This window comes from Acanthochromis polyacanthus, chromosome 19 (genome assembly GCF_021347895.1).
Source record: "Acanthochromis polyacanthus isolate Apoly-LR-REF ecotype Palm Island chromosome 19, KAUST_Apoly_ChrSc, whole genome shotgun sequence".
Taxonomy (NCBI): domain Eukaryota; kingdom Metazoa; phylum Chordata; class Actinopteri; family Pomacentridae; genus Acanthochromis; species Acanthochromis polyacanthus.
Genome location: NC_067131.1, coordinates 14805845 through 14820008, shown reverse-complemented (window position 1 = coordinate 14820008; position 14164 = coordinate 14805845). Strand labels below are relative to the sequence as shown.

At 40.7% G+C, this 14164-nt stretch overlaps 2 protein-coding genes across 2 annotated transcripts in view; both read left to right on the top strand.

Annotated features, from left to right (window-relative positions):
- The first annotated feature begins 1413 nt into the window (after window positions 1-1413).
- On the top strand, window positions 1414-9367 carry telo2 (TEL2, telomere maintenance 2, homolog (S. cerevisiae)). The gene is made up of 21 exons (XM_022190846.2): window positions 1414-1590; window positions 1794-2168; window positions 2252-2529; window positions 2618-2686; window positions 3372-3519; window positions 3627-3729; window positions 3820-3888; window positions 3981-4122; window positions 4627-4763; window positions 4882-4967; window positions 5769-5882; window positions 6005-6093; window positions 6203-6294; window positions 6398-6514; window positions 6612-6683; window positions 6773-6943; window positions 7031-7122; window positions 7224-7323; window positions 7509-7573; window positions 7897-8012; window positions 8540-9367. The coding sequence occupies exons 2-21, from the start codon at window positions 1828-1830 to the stop codon at window positions 8659-8661; spliced, it is 2523 nt and encodes an 840-aa protein (XP_022046538.1). The 5' UTR covers window positions 1414-1590; window positions 1794-1827; the 3' UTR covers window positions 8662-9367.
- An 835-nt stretch (window positions 9368-10202) lies between these two features.
- The window catches only part of ift140 (intraflagellar transport 140 homolog (Chlamydomonas)), a 29890-nt gene continuing 25928 nt past the window's right edge, over window positions 10203-14164 (top strand). Inside the window, exons 1-11 of the mRNA XM_022190842.2 lie at window positions 10203-10338; window positions 10878-11041; window positions 11149-11370; window positions 11636-11757; window positions 11850-11980; window positions 12408-12583; window positions 12898-12989; window positions 13070-13176; window positions 13473-13615; window positions 13723-13926; window positions 14029-14101. Of these exons, the coding sequence (XP_022046534.2) occupies window positions 10895-11041; window positions 11149-11370; window positions 11636-11757; window positions 11850-11980; window positions 12408-12583; window positions 12898-12989; window positions 13070-13176; window positions 13473-13615; window positions 13723-13926; window positions 14029-14101 (1417 nt within the window). The 5' untranslated portion in view covers window positions 10203-10338; window positions 10878-10894. The remainder of the gene's footprint in view (window positions 10339-10877; window positions 11042-11148; window positions 11371-11635; window positions 11758-11849; window positions 11981-12407; window positions 12584-12897; window positions 12990-13069; window positions 13177-13472; window positions 13616-13722; window positions 13927-14028; window positions 14102-14164) is intronic.

The window sequence follows — 14164 nt, the reverse complement described above, 5'->3', positions numbered from 1 at the left end:
AAAATAGTCCTGTTTCCAACTTTGTCACAATGCATTTACCAGTTAAACCAAAAGATTTTTTTGTTTAGTTTTTGTGCATTTGTTAATACATCTTAAGAAATGTAAGACATTTCTAAACCCATATAGGAGGACTTGCAGTTTGTCAGAAAAATTCTAATTCATAATCACTAAATCTGAAGATGTATAGTGTTCATAGGACATGAAGGATAATCTGAGAAGAAACAGGTAATTAAAGCTGTTAATTTCAGCAGAGTATTTGTTTCTGGCATGCTGTGGAGTAAAAGTATAAAGTTGCTTAAGATGAAAATAGGCAAAGTATAACTATTTACAACTTGTACTCAAATACAGTACTTATGTAAATGTCCTCGGTTACCTTCCACCACTGAGGCCTTCAACCACACGGCATCCCTGTTGTCCTCAGTGTTTTAATCCTGTTGCTACTTCCAGATCCTAAAGGAAGAAAAGAAGTCCGTATGACATCTACTTGTCACTATGTGTGCAATAAGGATGCACTGTAAGTCCTTAATTTATGTCATGAAACTTAATGTGTATGTACTTTTTCATTGGTCATTGCTCAACTAAGGTTTCAATAATGGAAAAAAAGTGCAAATAAATGAATAAATAGGAAAGACAACTGAAATTTGTGATGTCTCCACTACAATAGGTGTGTGTTCTGATCAGAGCAAACACATTCTGGACATAAGAGACTTACATGTACTTGTGTAAGTTAAACTGGCATTCTTTTATTAGCTTTACCAAGGATAAAAAAAAGCACAACTTAAGCAACAGTTCCAGGACCTAAATCAGTTGATGGTTACATTAAAGACCTTATGCTGACACTGTGTATGTATCCTCATGTGCTCTACATATCAGTCTTGGCAGTATGAGCAACTGATTAGAGAAATTTTGTCTTAAAGCATGTTGTTGAAATCTGTCAACAAGTAACTAAGAAATGTCTTTCTGGAATTTTATTAAAGTATCTGGAAATGGGCTCATGAACATGTGAATATCAGAGATGTCCACAGCAAAGAGCAAAGAGCTCTTTTTATACTTGCTGTCTCACACTTGACCTGCATAATCAGGCACAAGCTGGTTATTTTTCCTCTGCATTATAAATAGCTTCAACTCACCTTGAACTCTCACCCTGAAAGAGCCCAGGTACTCTCTCTCTCTCGCTCGCTCATTTTTAAATATTATTATTTTTTTATTCATGCCAACAATCCGATATTAAGTCACGGTTTTCATTGGACATACAAAGTTTTAATTTATTAAGTTACTTGTTGTCATTATTTATAAAGGGATATATTGATTATTTCGAAGCGTTACAAAAACCGTGGGTTTCTTGAATGCCACACCGGAACACTTATATGCGGAACCAATATTGTCCATGTTGCTCACTACGACCGTATTTTGATGGAACACCTTGAGCAGTGAGCGGTTTCTCGGCTTGATGTCCATGTCAAAACACGAAATATTTCTAGAAGCTACAAATTTAGCCTCGAAAATAAAGATTTTAATATCACCGCAGCTATAAACCATATCCGGAGCGGCTGGATATATTTTTGTTATTTAATTAATAAAACTGTTCAGGTGCGTATCACATTTTACAAGCTAACGGTTAAGCTAATTCACTGAGAAAGTTCATTCGTTGTAGCATAAGTGCTAATATATGCTTTTTTAAATTAATATTGTTGACATAACCCACATGTCGTGTTGTTAACAGTGTGTTTATTCGTTTGGGTGAAGCTGTCTTTTTTTTTTTTTTTTTTTTTTTTTTTACATTTTTCGTGCAGAAGGTGATGCTAGCTGCTGTTCACCTGTTCACAAATGGAGCAAGTTTCAACAAACGCTGAGGTTCGCCTAACTGTGAGCCAGTGTTTCCGGACTCTCACCACATCCACGGACACTGCAGACGTTATCAGCGCTTTAACAACACTCCTCTCCCACCTGGATGGAGGACCTGAAGGCACCACCACCGCAGTCCAGCAGGCAGAGTTCAGGAGATCTCATTACACTCGAACTCTTCAGCTCCTTGTGAGCAACATCCAGGCAGACTGGCTGCACAGCTTCACAGCAGCTCAGCGCTCAGAGCTGTGGGACAGTCTGTTCCTCAGAGGCCCTCCAGATCAGGCGCTGCTGGTGCTGATGGAGGGAATAGGAGAGCTGAAGTGGGTTGTACATTTATACAGAAAATGAGAGACATGTTTCTCTTTTTGTCCATTTACTCGTCATGCTGTTATTTTCACCTCAGACCCAGCACAAGTCTGGACCACCTGGTCAGCATCACTGAGAAGTTCCTTCAGAATCATCGTCTGGCAGAGCTGCTGTGGTCCTACTGTCTGCAGGCAGCTCCTTCTGACTCTCCACAGCTCAGAGAGACTCTGCTGGGACGGATCAGTGCGCTGCCGGACCTCACCGCCAACAAGTTACATCTCAACAACAGGCCTGTTTTTCTCCCTCAGCAGTACTACCCACTGCTGGCCACAGAAATGCTCACTGCCCTTGAGCGAACCTGCCAGGCTCTCAGAGGTTATTAGACATCTATGAAGCAGCAATGAATGCACAAATTTATCCAGTTTTTTTAGTCTGTCTGATTGTGTGTATCTTGTGTTTGTAGATGGCACAGACTGTTCGTTGGCTTTCGTGGCTCAAACGCTTGGGAAAGTGTGCATCCAGGGACACAGTGGTGAGATTATTTTGGGAGAAATGTAGTTATTTGGTGTCTCTATGGTGGCTATTCATCGAGTGTCTCCACATTCATGCAGGTGTCTTGATGGCTGGGTAATTGAATATTTACTTAACAAGTAGAATTTTAGTTTTAAGTTGCTGTGGTCAAGCTTTGATTTTGCGTTAATTAGCATTAATACAGCTCACAATAATGAAGCAATGCATTTTGAATGGCTGTTGACAGCTGTAGACTGATTATTGGAGCCGATATCCACCATTTATAAAATGATCTGTTTTCCTTTGTCCCTACTGATTCCCGATATAATATATTAATTTAAAAATGTGCTATTTTGATGGTTGTCAGTTTTTGGTTCCACATACCAGTTATTGGCCTCCTGATCCCTAATAATCAGTGTCCATATTGTCCCTGAAATACACATATTAGCTGACCTCTAGTTGTAAATCTAGAAATGTTGGGCCATACCAAACTTTTCCTGCCTGTAGCGTATGCTTGTGTCAAAGATTTAGTCATGTAAATACAGCTGGTAAAGTTGAACTACGAATGGCTCATCAAATCAGTTATGGTTGATTGACAGCTATTTTTTGTTCAGTTACTAATCATAAACTCTTGGTTCTTCACTGAAGGGCTCATGCTGAGCCGTAGAATCCCTTTTCATCCCCCTGATACTCTTGTCTGCTTACAGGTTTGGTCCTGGCCGTGGTGGCTCCTCGGTTGTCCGTCTGCACACGCTCAGACATGGTTTGGCAGAGGGTTTGCTGGAAGCTGATGGAGAACGTTCCACAGCGATGGATGGAGAGCGTTCTCACTGGGCTGGTGCAGGCCGTCAGCGGGTGAGGCGGCTGCAGGCTCAGTCAAGCTTGAATAATCATATGCATTTAAACAGCTCTCTGTTTTCTGTCTGCGTTTGCTGACTCCAGTCTCTCGCCTGTTTTTCCAGGCCTGATGCTTTGGGGAGGATCATCGGGAATCTCGTGTTAACAAATAAAAAGGCTCAATTTGTCATCACTCACAAACTGCTGTTGCTGCAATACAAGTATGAGGTAATACATTAGCTTAGCACCCGGCAGTAAATTCTATGTGTTGCCAATATAATATGAAAAATGTGTTTTACCTCGCACTGTTTTTTCCAGACTCAGGTCTTGAGAATTGTTCTGGGTTACCTTGCAGCAGACAAAGATCGAAGACCACTTCTTGTCCAGGTGGGTGCTCTGAGAAGTTTAGCAGCCCTATATAATATATACAGTATATTATTATGTTACACTTTGACAGGGATGCTTGTGTGTGCTTTCAGGTGTTACGGTCTGTATGCCAGGCCTGGGCTAACCCCAGTGCAGTGAAACACACACCTCTAGAGCAGCAGATGTATGTCAGCAAGGCTTTACTGCTGAGTGTGAGTCTGCTGAAAGACTCTGAGCTACAGGAGCTACGTTCAGGTACAATAAAGTTTATACAACAACTCACTCAATAAATCAACAGCCACGGTGTAGACTATTGACTATAATTCTTGAGAACCATTATTTTGGCTTTAAAAGCTTTGTCTGCAAGGAAGATGAAATTACATTCTGGTAGTGTGTTGGTTTGTAAGGACGTGGAAATAGCAAAAGACTTACAAGAACAAAATCTAGTCACCTTGAGGTCCATTATATTATCCATATCCACATTGTCCGATATGTCGTAGCTGAAGCTTTTATGTGATCTTCGTTGGATTATGGAGTTTGAGCACTTGCCATAGGCTTGTAGATGTTCCAATTTCTATTGCTTCTGAGCAAATCAAACAGTAGAAAACATGTCAACTATTTTTCAACTAAAAAAGGTGCTGCTGATGTTTAACTTATAACAAGAGGTCAGTTTGTAAACCTGAAGTAACACAATGGTAATTTATCTTACTGTAGATGATTACTTTCAACTCTCCTCTATATGTTGTGTGTCGTTGTTAGAGTTACTTCAGTGCATGCTGGGTGGCATGCAGAGTCACCTGGACAGCAGCGTGGTGCGCATCAGACACATGGGGATGGTGGTGGGAGAGTGTCTGAGCTCCCGCATGGATGTCAGCGGAACCCAACTCAAATTTGAGGTACAGTCAGTGTGTCATTGAGCAAGTAGAATGATTGAACAATTTGGCTTCAAGACATTTGATTCATGGCTTGACTGAAATGTAACTGCGAGACATTTTGTGTTTTGCTGTTTTGTAGTATGATCAGGATGAAGAAACCCGTGAGCTGCTCTCTCTCATGACTCCCATCGCTTGTGATGAACCAGAGCCTGAGCCTGTAAACGGGTACGTGCAGCTCGCTGATCAAAATAGCTTATTCAGTGACTCAAACGTAAGGTCCAATGTGATTAACGCTCCCAGTCACATGATTTACTCTAATGCTGTACGCCCACATTTTTCATTCTTGAAGCCTTATCTCCAAATTTAGTAAATGAGAATCTGTATCACCAGTTAATTCTGATGTGCAACAAATGTGAAAATTTTCAAACACAATTCTGAATTTTCAGCCATTACTATCCCTGTTTCCATAAGCTGTGGACAAATGTACTGTTGCAGCTAAAATTCCCCCAAAGTTTCAGATTGCTCACCCGAAGTTCTTTCAAAATATGTGTTTCTACATCACGTTGATAATAGGTCATATTATAATGTAAAAATTGAGTCTCATTGAGAAAAGCTGCTGATCATTTTTTAACCTCCTAAGACCCGAGTGTTGGTTGGGCTTGCATTTTAGTTTTTTTTTCTAGTTATTTGGGACAAGGAGTAACCAATAAATATAATAATGGGGTAATATTTAATAGCTGATTATTATGTTTATTACATTTACATTATATTTTAGTAGATTTACATTGTTATTGTTATTACTATTATTATTTGTAGTTGTAGTATTGGTAATAGAAGTAGTAATATTAGTATTATTAGTGTTAACAATACGCTCTTTTTGAAAAAACAAAGCATGTCCTCACATGTGGACGGCAGGTCTGAAGAGGTGAAGTGAAATGCTCCTTTATAGTGTTGTAACCCTTCCTAGTGTGGACATGCTTAGCTTCTGAAAACATGATTTTATTAAATGCAGTCTGTCATCTGCAGGGCTAACTCTCTTCAAGAGACCAATGAAACAATACCATCCACTCAGAACGCATCATCAGAAAATAAATCAGCACCTCGGTCATCAAAAGCCGAAGCAGACTCAGACCTTGATAGGTGAGTATTCACTCTGTCATGCAGTCAGTGAGGCTAACATCCTTTCAGGTATTTATTAGTTTTGTATGTTTTGAATTATCTGTAAAAATGTATAGTTAATCACGTGGTTGTTGTCAATCCAGCGATGATGAGCTCACTCCGTACGACATGTCTGGAGATCAGGAGATCAGTCAGGCTTCTCCACCTCGCTACCTGCGAGACTGTCTGGAAAGTATGACTCCACAGATCTATTCTCTTTGTCTTAACTGATCAGATAGATGTTTTGAAGCTTGCGCCTCTTGTCTGAACTTCAGTGTTTTCTCACGTGTCAACCATCACAGTTTTGAGATCCTCTGAGGACGGAGCTCGTGTGGAGCTCAGTTTGAGAGTAGCTGAAGGTTTGGTGCGGAGGAACGCCTTCGCAGCCAGAGAGGTACGATGGGAAAAGCAAAGCCACAACAAGACCTAAAGGACAATGACTTTTTTTTATTTCTGCTAGCTAACTATTAATTATTTTAACTTATTTACATTTTCAGATCAGCGTCCAGATGTCCAAAGTGCTTCTTCACATGGAGGATAAATACAGCATTATTGGCTTCCTGGGCCTCAGACAGGCAACTATGGTGGCTCTCACTGTCACAGACTGTATTCCTGTATGACTCCCTTCACTTTCAACACTTTACAACATGCCTCCATCCTCATATTTTAGCTTGTTTCTCAATCAGACTGTGTCTTGATGGTCTTTGACAGGTAACTCAGTATTTGACCACTGAGTTTTACTCCTTAAACTACAGTCTTCGCCAGCGGCTTGATATCCTGGAGGTGAGAAACACAAGCTTCATTTACAGTATTGTCTTTGATCATTGCCACACACCACGTCATTTAAAGGCTAGTTTGCTTTGGCGCTCTAGGTCCTTACTGTAGCAGCTCAGGAGCTCTCAAAGCCAATCACTGACAAGAGAGATCCACCCATCGGCCCTGCTGCTACCTCTGAGTTGAATACATACCCGGGTGACGATCCTGTTCACTGGCGACAAGTGGTCGAAAAGCGAATCCAAAGCAAGACAAAACGCCTCAGTAAGGTACTTAACAGCAGACGGACATTTGATCTAGAAATTGAATGAAACCTGAGGTCTGGATCTCTTTAGTAATTTGCCATCATGTTACAGGGTGCAACGAAACCTCCAGCTAAGGCGACCCCGAACCGTTACGCCCCCGTTGCTGGACACTTCTTTTTTCCTTTGCTCAGGAATTATGACAAGTGAGTATGTTATTTGATGCAAATTTGAAAACACAGCAGTTAGAATTTGTATGATAATGTTTACAGCAGAACATTTTCAAACTATAATATCTTTCTGCTAGGCCTCAGGTGACCTTTGACCTCCTGGGCAGTGACCACCTCGTACTGGGCAGGTTGATCCACACTCTGGGCCTCTTTATGCATCTGGCAGTCAATGCACCGGTAGTTTCATCCATCAGTCTGTATTAAAGCTATTTATACATACATAAATAGACATTGAGGGCCAAGTAGTAACAGATTTGCTGCTGATTTTACTCAACTAGAACCATTTAGTTTAGCTGCTGTAGGTTTTATGTATATTCACACACACACATGATGCTAAGCTGACTCTGTGTGTTTGTTTTCAGATAGCTGCTCAGATGGGTTGTGCTTTGCTGGACTTTGTGTGGGCGGTGCGATACCATGTTGACCAGTATGTATGCTGCATATTTGTGTTTGTCTCACTTTAAACTGAAGAATTGAGTGTAAATCTGAGGACAATGTTTGGAGCCGTTAACAATATTGCAGTGCAGTATTCATGCTGCTAACCAGGCATTTTGTTATCAATATTAGCTAAATAACTGTTTGACAAGGGCCCTTTCCTTCGAACATGTTCCGTCACTTGGCTACTCTACAGTTTGCACAATCCAAAAAAAAATAAAAATGGCAAGAAACCTTACAAACTATAATGTGTGGATACAATGTTTCTTTGATTTATTTCAGCCTGAGCTCTATTTTGAATTCCGTTTCTTCCAGGATGGTGAGACGAGGCGTCCTCTTTGCCGTCTGCTCTGTGTTTCTGAGCATGCCCAGTCAAAACCTTCTGGTGGACCTCAGTGATCAACTGTTTGAGACCAGAGCTTGGCTGGCAGGTGAATATAAAGAAACATTGCTGGTCATGAAGTTGCTGCGGTTCCTCCTCAGTGAATGTAAACATAGAAAGTGTCAGATATCATCGATAAGTGCCAGTAAAATCTTTCCATCTATTAACAGATATAAATAGGTCAACCCTAAAACAGATGCGCTTTGGCCCAAAACTGCATCTGCATCATGTAATTCTGTCAGCAACATCCTTTCACTCGCACACATTTTTGCATGCACAAACACACACAGCACACACGTGCACAGCTAGAGGGATCATTTCTGGGAAGTAGATGAGGAGCCAGGATGTCCTGTACTACATGGCTGTCTGTGACGTAATTGGCTGATGAACAGCTGCATATTTTTTTATGCCTATGAGGATAAAATTAGTTTTATATTGGAGTGACAAAGAGATGAACGACACAGTGCAACAAATGTACTTGCTTTTATCCAGACTAAATTGAGCAGAGAGAATTCCAGCATTAAGATTTCAATGTAAATGCTGCCAATAATCTTTTTGTGCCGTTATGATCCACAGACGTGGCTGAAGGTGACCCTGATGCAGATTGCCGAAATCTGGCTGTGCAGAGTTTGGTGCTGCTGGAGAAGAGTGTGAAGAAGCAGCTACAAGATCCACAAACGCTCAGTCTGGAGTCATGATCACAGCATCAGCAGGGAATAATGAAAGTCTGTACGTGAGAATAGACACGTGTGAACAGAGATTATTGCACTTCCACCTACCCACTGGTCCTCATAGAGACTTGGTGGAAATGATGTTCGGGATATTTGCTGGCACAAAGGGCTCAGCCTGACGGAAATGGATGATCCCAATGATCCAGTGACGGATGTCCTTCGAGCTCCAGGGCTACGTATTGCAGGTGCTGCACATTTTAATTCATTTCCTGGAACATACAGCAAACTAGAGGACAAGATGAGCACACGTCTTCTCACATATTTCAGAAAGGCTTTGAGCATATACACCTTATAATACACTGTAGTGTTGACATGAATGTCAGGTGCAGGATTTATGGACCAAAGAAAATACTAATAGAATGAAGAACAGGCTGCTATTTTTGTAAAAAAAAAAAAAAAAGAAGAAGAAAAAGGTATGTTATAAGGATATCCTTTTCACCATCTTTCCTGTCCAGGACATTCTCTCTGTGCTCTACTTGTTTGTTTGCAAAGGACATCCTGTGAACATTCACGTGCATTCTCACATTTAACAGAAGTACTACTACTACTGCTTCCTGCTGTCACGGTCAGTGGAACATGTTCATCTGCCTGTTATGAAACAAGGAAACTGAAATACAGGATGGTTTGTTTGTAGCAGCCTTGATGACTTTGGTTGAATAAATACTAAGTTTTACATTGTTGAATGGACAGTTATTTGATGATTCATACATTATTTACTATGACTTCTTTGGCTGGGTTTTACTAACACTCCCAGCTGAATATTAGTCTGAAAGAATATGGCAGGACCTTGCTATTGCTACATATAGAAAAAAACAATAATTATTTCAAAACAAAAAAAGAAGGCTATAATACATAATAACATAAGATAATAGGAACAAAATTGTGATTAAAATAGCCAGAAAATATAATTTTTAAACTAATGGTCAAAACTCACAGGATAATAAATAAGCCCAGATTCATTTTTTAATGTCTTTATTACAAAGAGGTACAACAGTGATCAGACAGAAATGCTACAAAATTTCTTAAAGCTCAGTCTAGGAAAGATTAAATCCACTATCGTCCAGCTCAAAGGAAAAATTAAGCCAAGACAATTCAAATATTTTTGTTTACTCAACAATCACATCAAACACAACAGTGTGTACTGCATATTTTACATTAAAAATTCATATGCGTTGCATATTCATATTTAGTCGGAACACTTTCTTTTCTGCATCATAAATCCCTTTGAATAAAAATTAGTATCTATAGTAAATGTGCTTGTAGGACTAACTATGTAATCTAAAAGATATTAAAATATTTTTAATATTTACCAAATATGTATGTATATGGTAAACAATGACAGTCAGAGAAAGCAGGGATACGCTACTGTCTGTTTGACAGGCGAAACAGTAAAAAAAAAAACAAGGCTAGAAGATAGGTAACAGTAAGGTCTTTCAAAAGCAAAAAGTCTACATTTAATCAAAAATAATACAAGCATCTTCGACAGCTATTCGGGTTTCTTCGTTCTTTTCCGTAACTCCGCCTCCTGCTTAGACTGCGAGGTTGTCAGGGGCAACTGTGGTAGACGCTCTGTGCACACACGGCAGCTACAAGACAATACAAGAAGTAACGGTCGATGTCTTTAGCTCTTTCCGGTTTTAACAAGTAAGTTGACGTTAAGTTCAAAAAAGAGACCCTGAGATGGGTCTCCGATAACTTAACATATTGGTTTGCTTCGTTCTACTTGAGCACGGGCCAAACACAAATGCTAACTTTGGCTAGCTCATCTAGCTTAGCTAATGCTAGCCGCTAGTTAAAGCTAACTTAGGTTTGTCGTTTGTCACATAGCGCTACTATCGTGAATGCTAGCTAAATGTGAACTATTATAGAGAATTCATAGCTTCGTTTATGTCCACGTGACCTATTTGTATGCAATAGTAGACAGGCGAGCTAAGTGAACTACATTCAAAGTGAAATTTAAAACGTAAATCACTGGATGCTGTTCGAGGGTGCATTTCAGAGTTAACTGTGATTAGCGATCTGTTACAACATAAGTTAGTCCAACAGCTAAGCGGCTGGCACAGGGACATGAAGCTGTACAACAAACAGAAAACGTAAACTGGAAGACTGCATTAGTCAATAAGGACGTATAATCCAGGAGATTCTACTTAGCTGCTATCTCATGCTTGTTTCTTCTCATTTAGGGAGATATACTGGGGACATGGCGGTGTATTTTGACCACCGTATTGAAGCCCCTGAAAACAGTGTTGTGCCCTGTCACTTGACCTGGCACTCGGCTCTTCCTGTGCTGGCTGTGGCATCAAGCAGCCCTGCCACTGGAGGCAATGTTGACCTCTATCTGCAGCAGGTACACACTGGGCTTTGAGGATGTAATAGCCAGTCTATGTGAATATCACCAATCACACAGTGCTTGTCAACTCTTGCATATTTAAAATCATTTGTGTTCATGTACAGGGAGAGCATGTGGAAAGCTGCCATGTGGAACGTCCTCATCTGCCCATAGTGCTGTGCTGGCATCCCACAAAGCCTGTATTAGCAGTCGGCTGGGAGAATGGTGAGGTGGTGCTGCTCACACACCCCTCTGGAGATCAGACGGTCCTGCCCAGCATACATACATCTTGCATCACGCTGCTGGAGTGGAGTAGCTCGGGTAGCCGCTTGGTCACTGGTGATCTGGTGAGTGTTTTCTAATGACTGTCCACATTGGCGCTCACTGTGTGTACACATCATCTGATTACTAACATGTTCATGATTAATGTATATGCTGATGAACCAGGTTTTCATACATGATAAACCTGTTTTTTTCTTAGAGTAGTTGTCAAAGACTGGATTACCAGCATTGCAACTTTGGCATAAATTTTGTGGGTTCATCTAGGCATGAATCACAGCACTAATGTACCCAAATGTACTGCATAAAAATTGTGTTATTATTTGCTGACAGACTGGAACTTTGGCAGTATGGAAGGTAGATGCCAGAGGGAGACTTCAAGGAAACCATCTAGTAAAGCATGACTATAACAAACCTCTAACTTGCTGTATCTTCAAGCCTGCCTCACCTGGGGAGTAAGTAGTTGGATATTCTTCCTAGTAGTCTTAAGTAGCAGAATTACACTGAGTGCCATGCTGCTGATAATAGGACCTGACTCTTTCTACAGTGATGTAGCAATGCTAGCTCGAGCATCAGTGAGTGGAGATGAAAGTGCTCTGGACATGTTCAGCTGGAAGGGAGCCCCTCTGAAGATGGGCCCACAGGAGGGACTTGCTTTCTATGTTAGCACCGCAGATGGTAAGCGTTTGTCCAAGTATCTCATTACTTTGTTGTTTTTTATCACAGTCTGTGGCCGACAGTTCCCCACAATGTCAGAACTCAGCATATAAACATTGTTCTTTGGCTTGTGTACATGTCTTACAGTGATGGTTGTTTGTTCATTGTGCTCTGCTCAATTGTTGAACAATTGCAAAAATATGTGGGGGGAGTATTTCCAATAATAATCTACAGAGTCTGACAGATGTGATGAAAAATCATGTAAAATGTCAGTAAGTCTGTACGAGGCTCTAGAAAGGAGAAAGAAAACATTACCTATTTCAGGGGGTGAAGCATTGCTATTGATCCGAAATCCAATCAAATCTCGACAAAACAATAACATTTTGTGCTCTGAGACAAAAGATATTCCACATGTGATCTTCAACCCTGTTTTTAATTGTGTATATAGGCAAAGTACATTGCGTGGATGAACACTGTAAGACCAGTACCCTTCTTAGTGTGGAGGGCTCCATCAAGAAACTCTTCTATATTGAGAAGAGAGAGGCCCTTGCAGTCATCACAGAGACCCTCATGCTGTCACAGTACACTCTAGGATCTGACGGTGGAGCCACAGAGTTTATGAAGGTACACTAAAATTCTCACAAAACAGTGTCTTTCTAATGAGGTAATTGTATTTGGTAATGCAGATGGACTTGTTTAACAGTGTGATTTGAAAAAGGGATTTGCACAAGTGTTGTATGCTACAAAACATTAATGTGATTGTGTTAATTTCACAGATATTTACTACTCAAATGAACATTAATGCAGTTCTCAATGACATACATACTTCAGTTTATAGTGTATATGTTAATATTTTTGTCATTTTTATTTATTGTCAGGTCTACAGACCAGCCTGAACTAATACACAGCTTAAGTTGTGAACATATTTTTACTGACAGGTTAAATTGAGCAGCAAGTCTGGGCAGAACGTGGACATTGTCTGGACAGAGAACAGCCTCCTCATCACAGCGACAGGAGAGCACATTGCCAGGTGTCTATACAGGCGCTGTTTGCATACACATACATGCCCGTTTGAAACTTGAGTAATAATCTGCCTCGTGAATTTTTTAGGCTGTGGGACCTGGAGAGAGATGACAACTATGTTTTGCCTCTTGACGAGACTCTGGGGTTTGAGAGGGGAGAGATGATCAACTGTGTTTCATACTGTGCAGGAAAAGGTAACTGAAGTGTTTTTGTCACGTGTTGTACAAAATGTACAAATACATACATACAATACAAAATACAGTCCGCTATCTGACTTAACTTGACTCTCCACACTTATCCTTATTTGTGTAAAGTACTGTGTTTTCTTTGCATTCCTTTGGTTGTTTAATTCTCCGAGGCTTCATTTCATCTTTCAACTTACTATACCTTAAACCTGATTAGAAACTTTGTCCTTGATTACCATCATGTTATTGGGGTGTGCAGACTTCTTAAAAAAAAAAAACTAATGGCATTTATGTATCCTTCACAGAAATACTAGCAGCTGGTACCACCCATGGGCGCATAGCAATGTGGAGGATGGTGGTGAAGCCAGGCAGCAGCAGAGGTGACAACAAGGCCGAGTGGAAGCTACAAACGCCCACTGAAATAGAGGGAAATGTCACTCAGCTGCAGGTACTGTGTTGACTGCAGCTGGTATAAATGAATGTCAGTCACATAGCACACATATATATATAATGATGTTCTTGAGTGAAAAGTTCAGCCAGATCTTTTCATTTCAGTGGGGCTCCACTCTGAATCTACTGGCAGCAAACAATTCCAACACAGTGCTGATTCTGTGTGAGCATGTGATGTCAGCCCACTTCAGCCAGCAGGTGGCAGCAGTGCAGCTTACCCCAGTGCAGCTCAGCATCACTCAGTTCAGCACAGGACTGCACCTAGCTCTGCAGTCAGAAATACATATCAAGGGAGTGTGTGTCACTAAGGTAAAAGTAAAAACGAAGGCTTCTACAAAATAATGCCCGTGTAGACAAATAGAAATTTCAGTCAGTGTCACAGTAACATGATATGTTTTGTCATGCCAACAGGACTCAGTGACAGTGTGGAACGGCAAGCAAGTCATTGTGTACGAACTTTCAGGGACAATTCTACGCAATACGGGTACAACACTCACTAAAAACTCCCTGAACTGTCCGGACTGTGTCTGGCAACTCTGCATTGTGT

What these genes read in the sequence shown, in the direction of transcription:
- telo2 (XM_022190846.2), top strand. Translation starts at nt 1,828, where the DNA reads ATGGAGCAAGTTTCAACAAACGCTGAGGTTCGCCTAACTGTGAGCCAG. An exon ending in TGCTGCAATACAAGTATGAG is followed by an intron (nt 3,730 to 3,819) that starts GTAATACATTAG and finishes TGTTTTTTCCAG; the next exon opens with ACTCAGGTCTTGAGAATTGT. An exon ending in GCTACAGGAGCTACGTTCAG is followed by an intron (nt 4,123 to 4,626) that starts GTACAATAAAGT and finishes TGTCGTTGTTAG; the next exon opens with AGTTACTTCAGTGCATGCTG.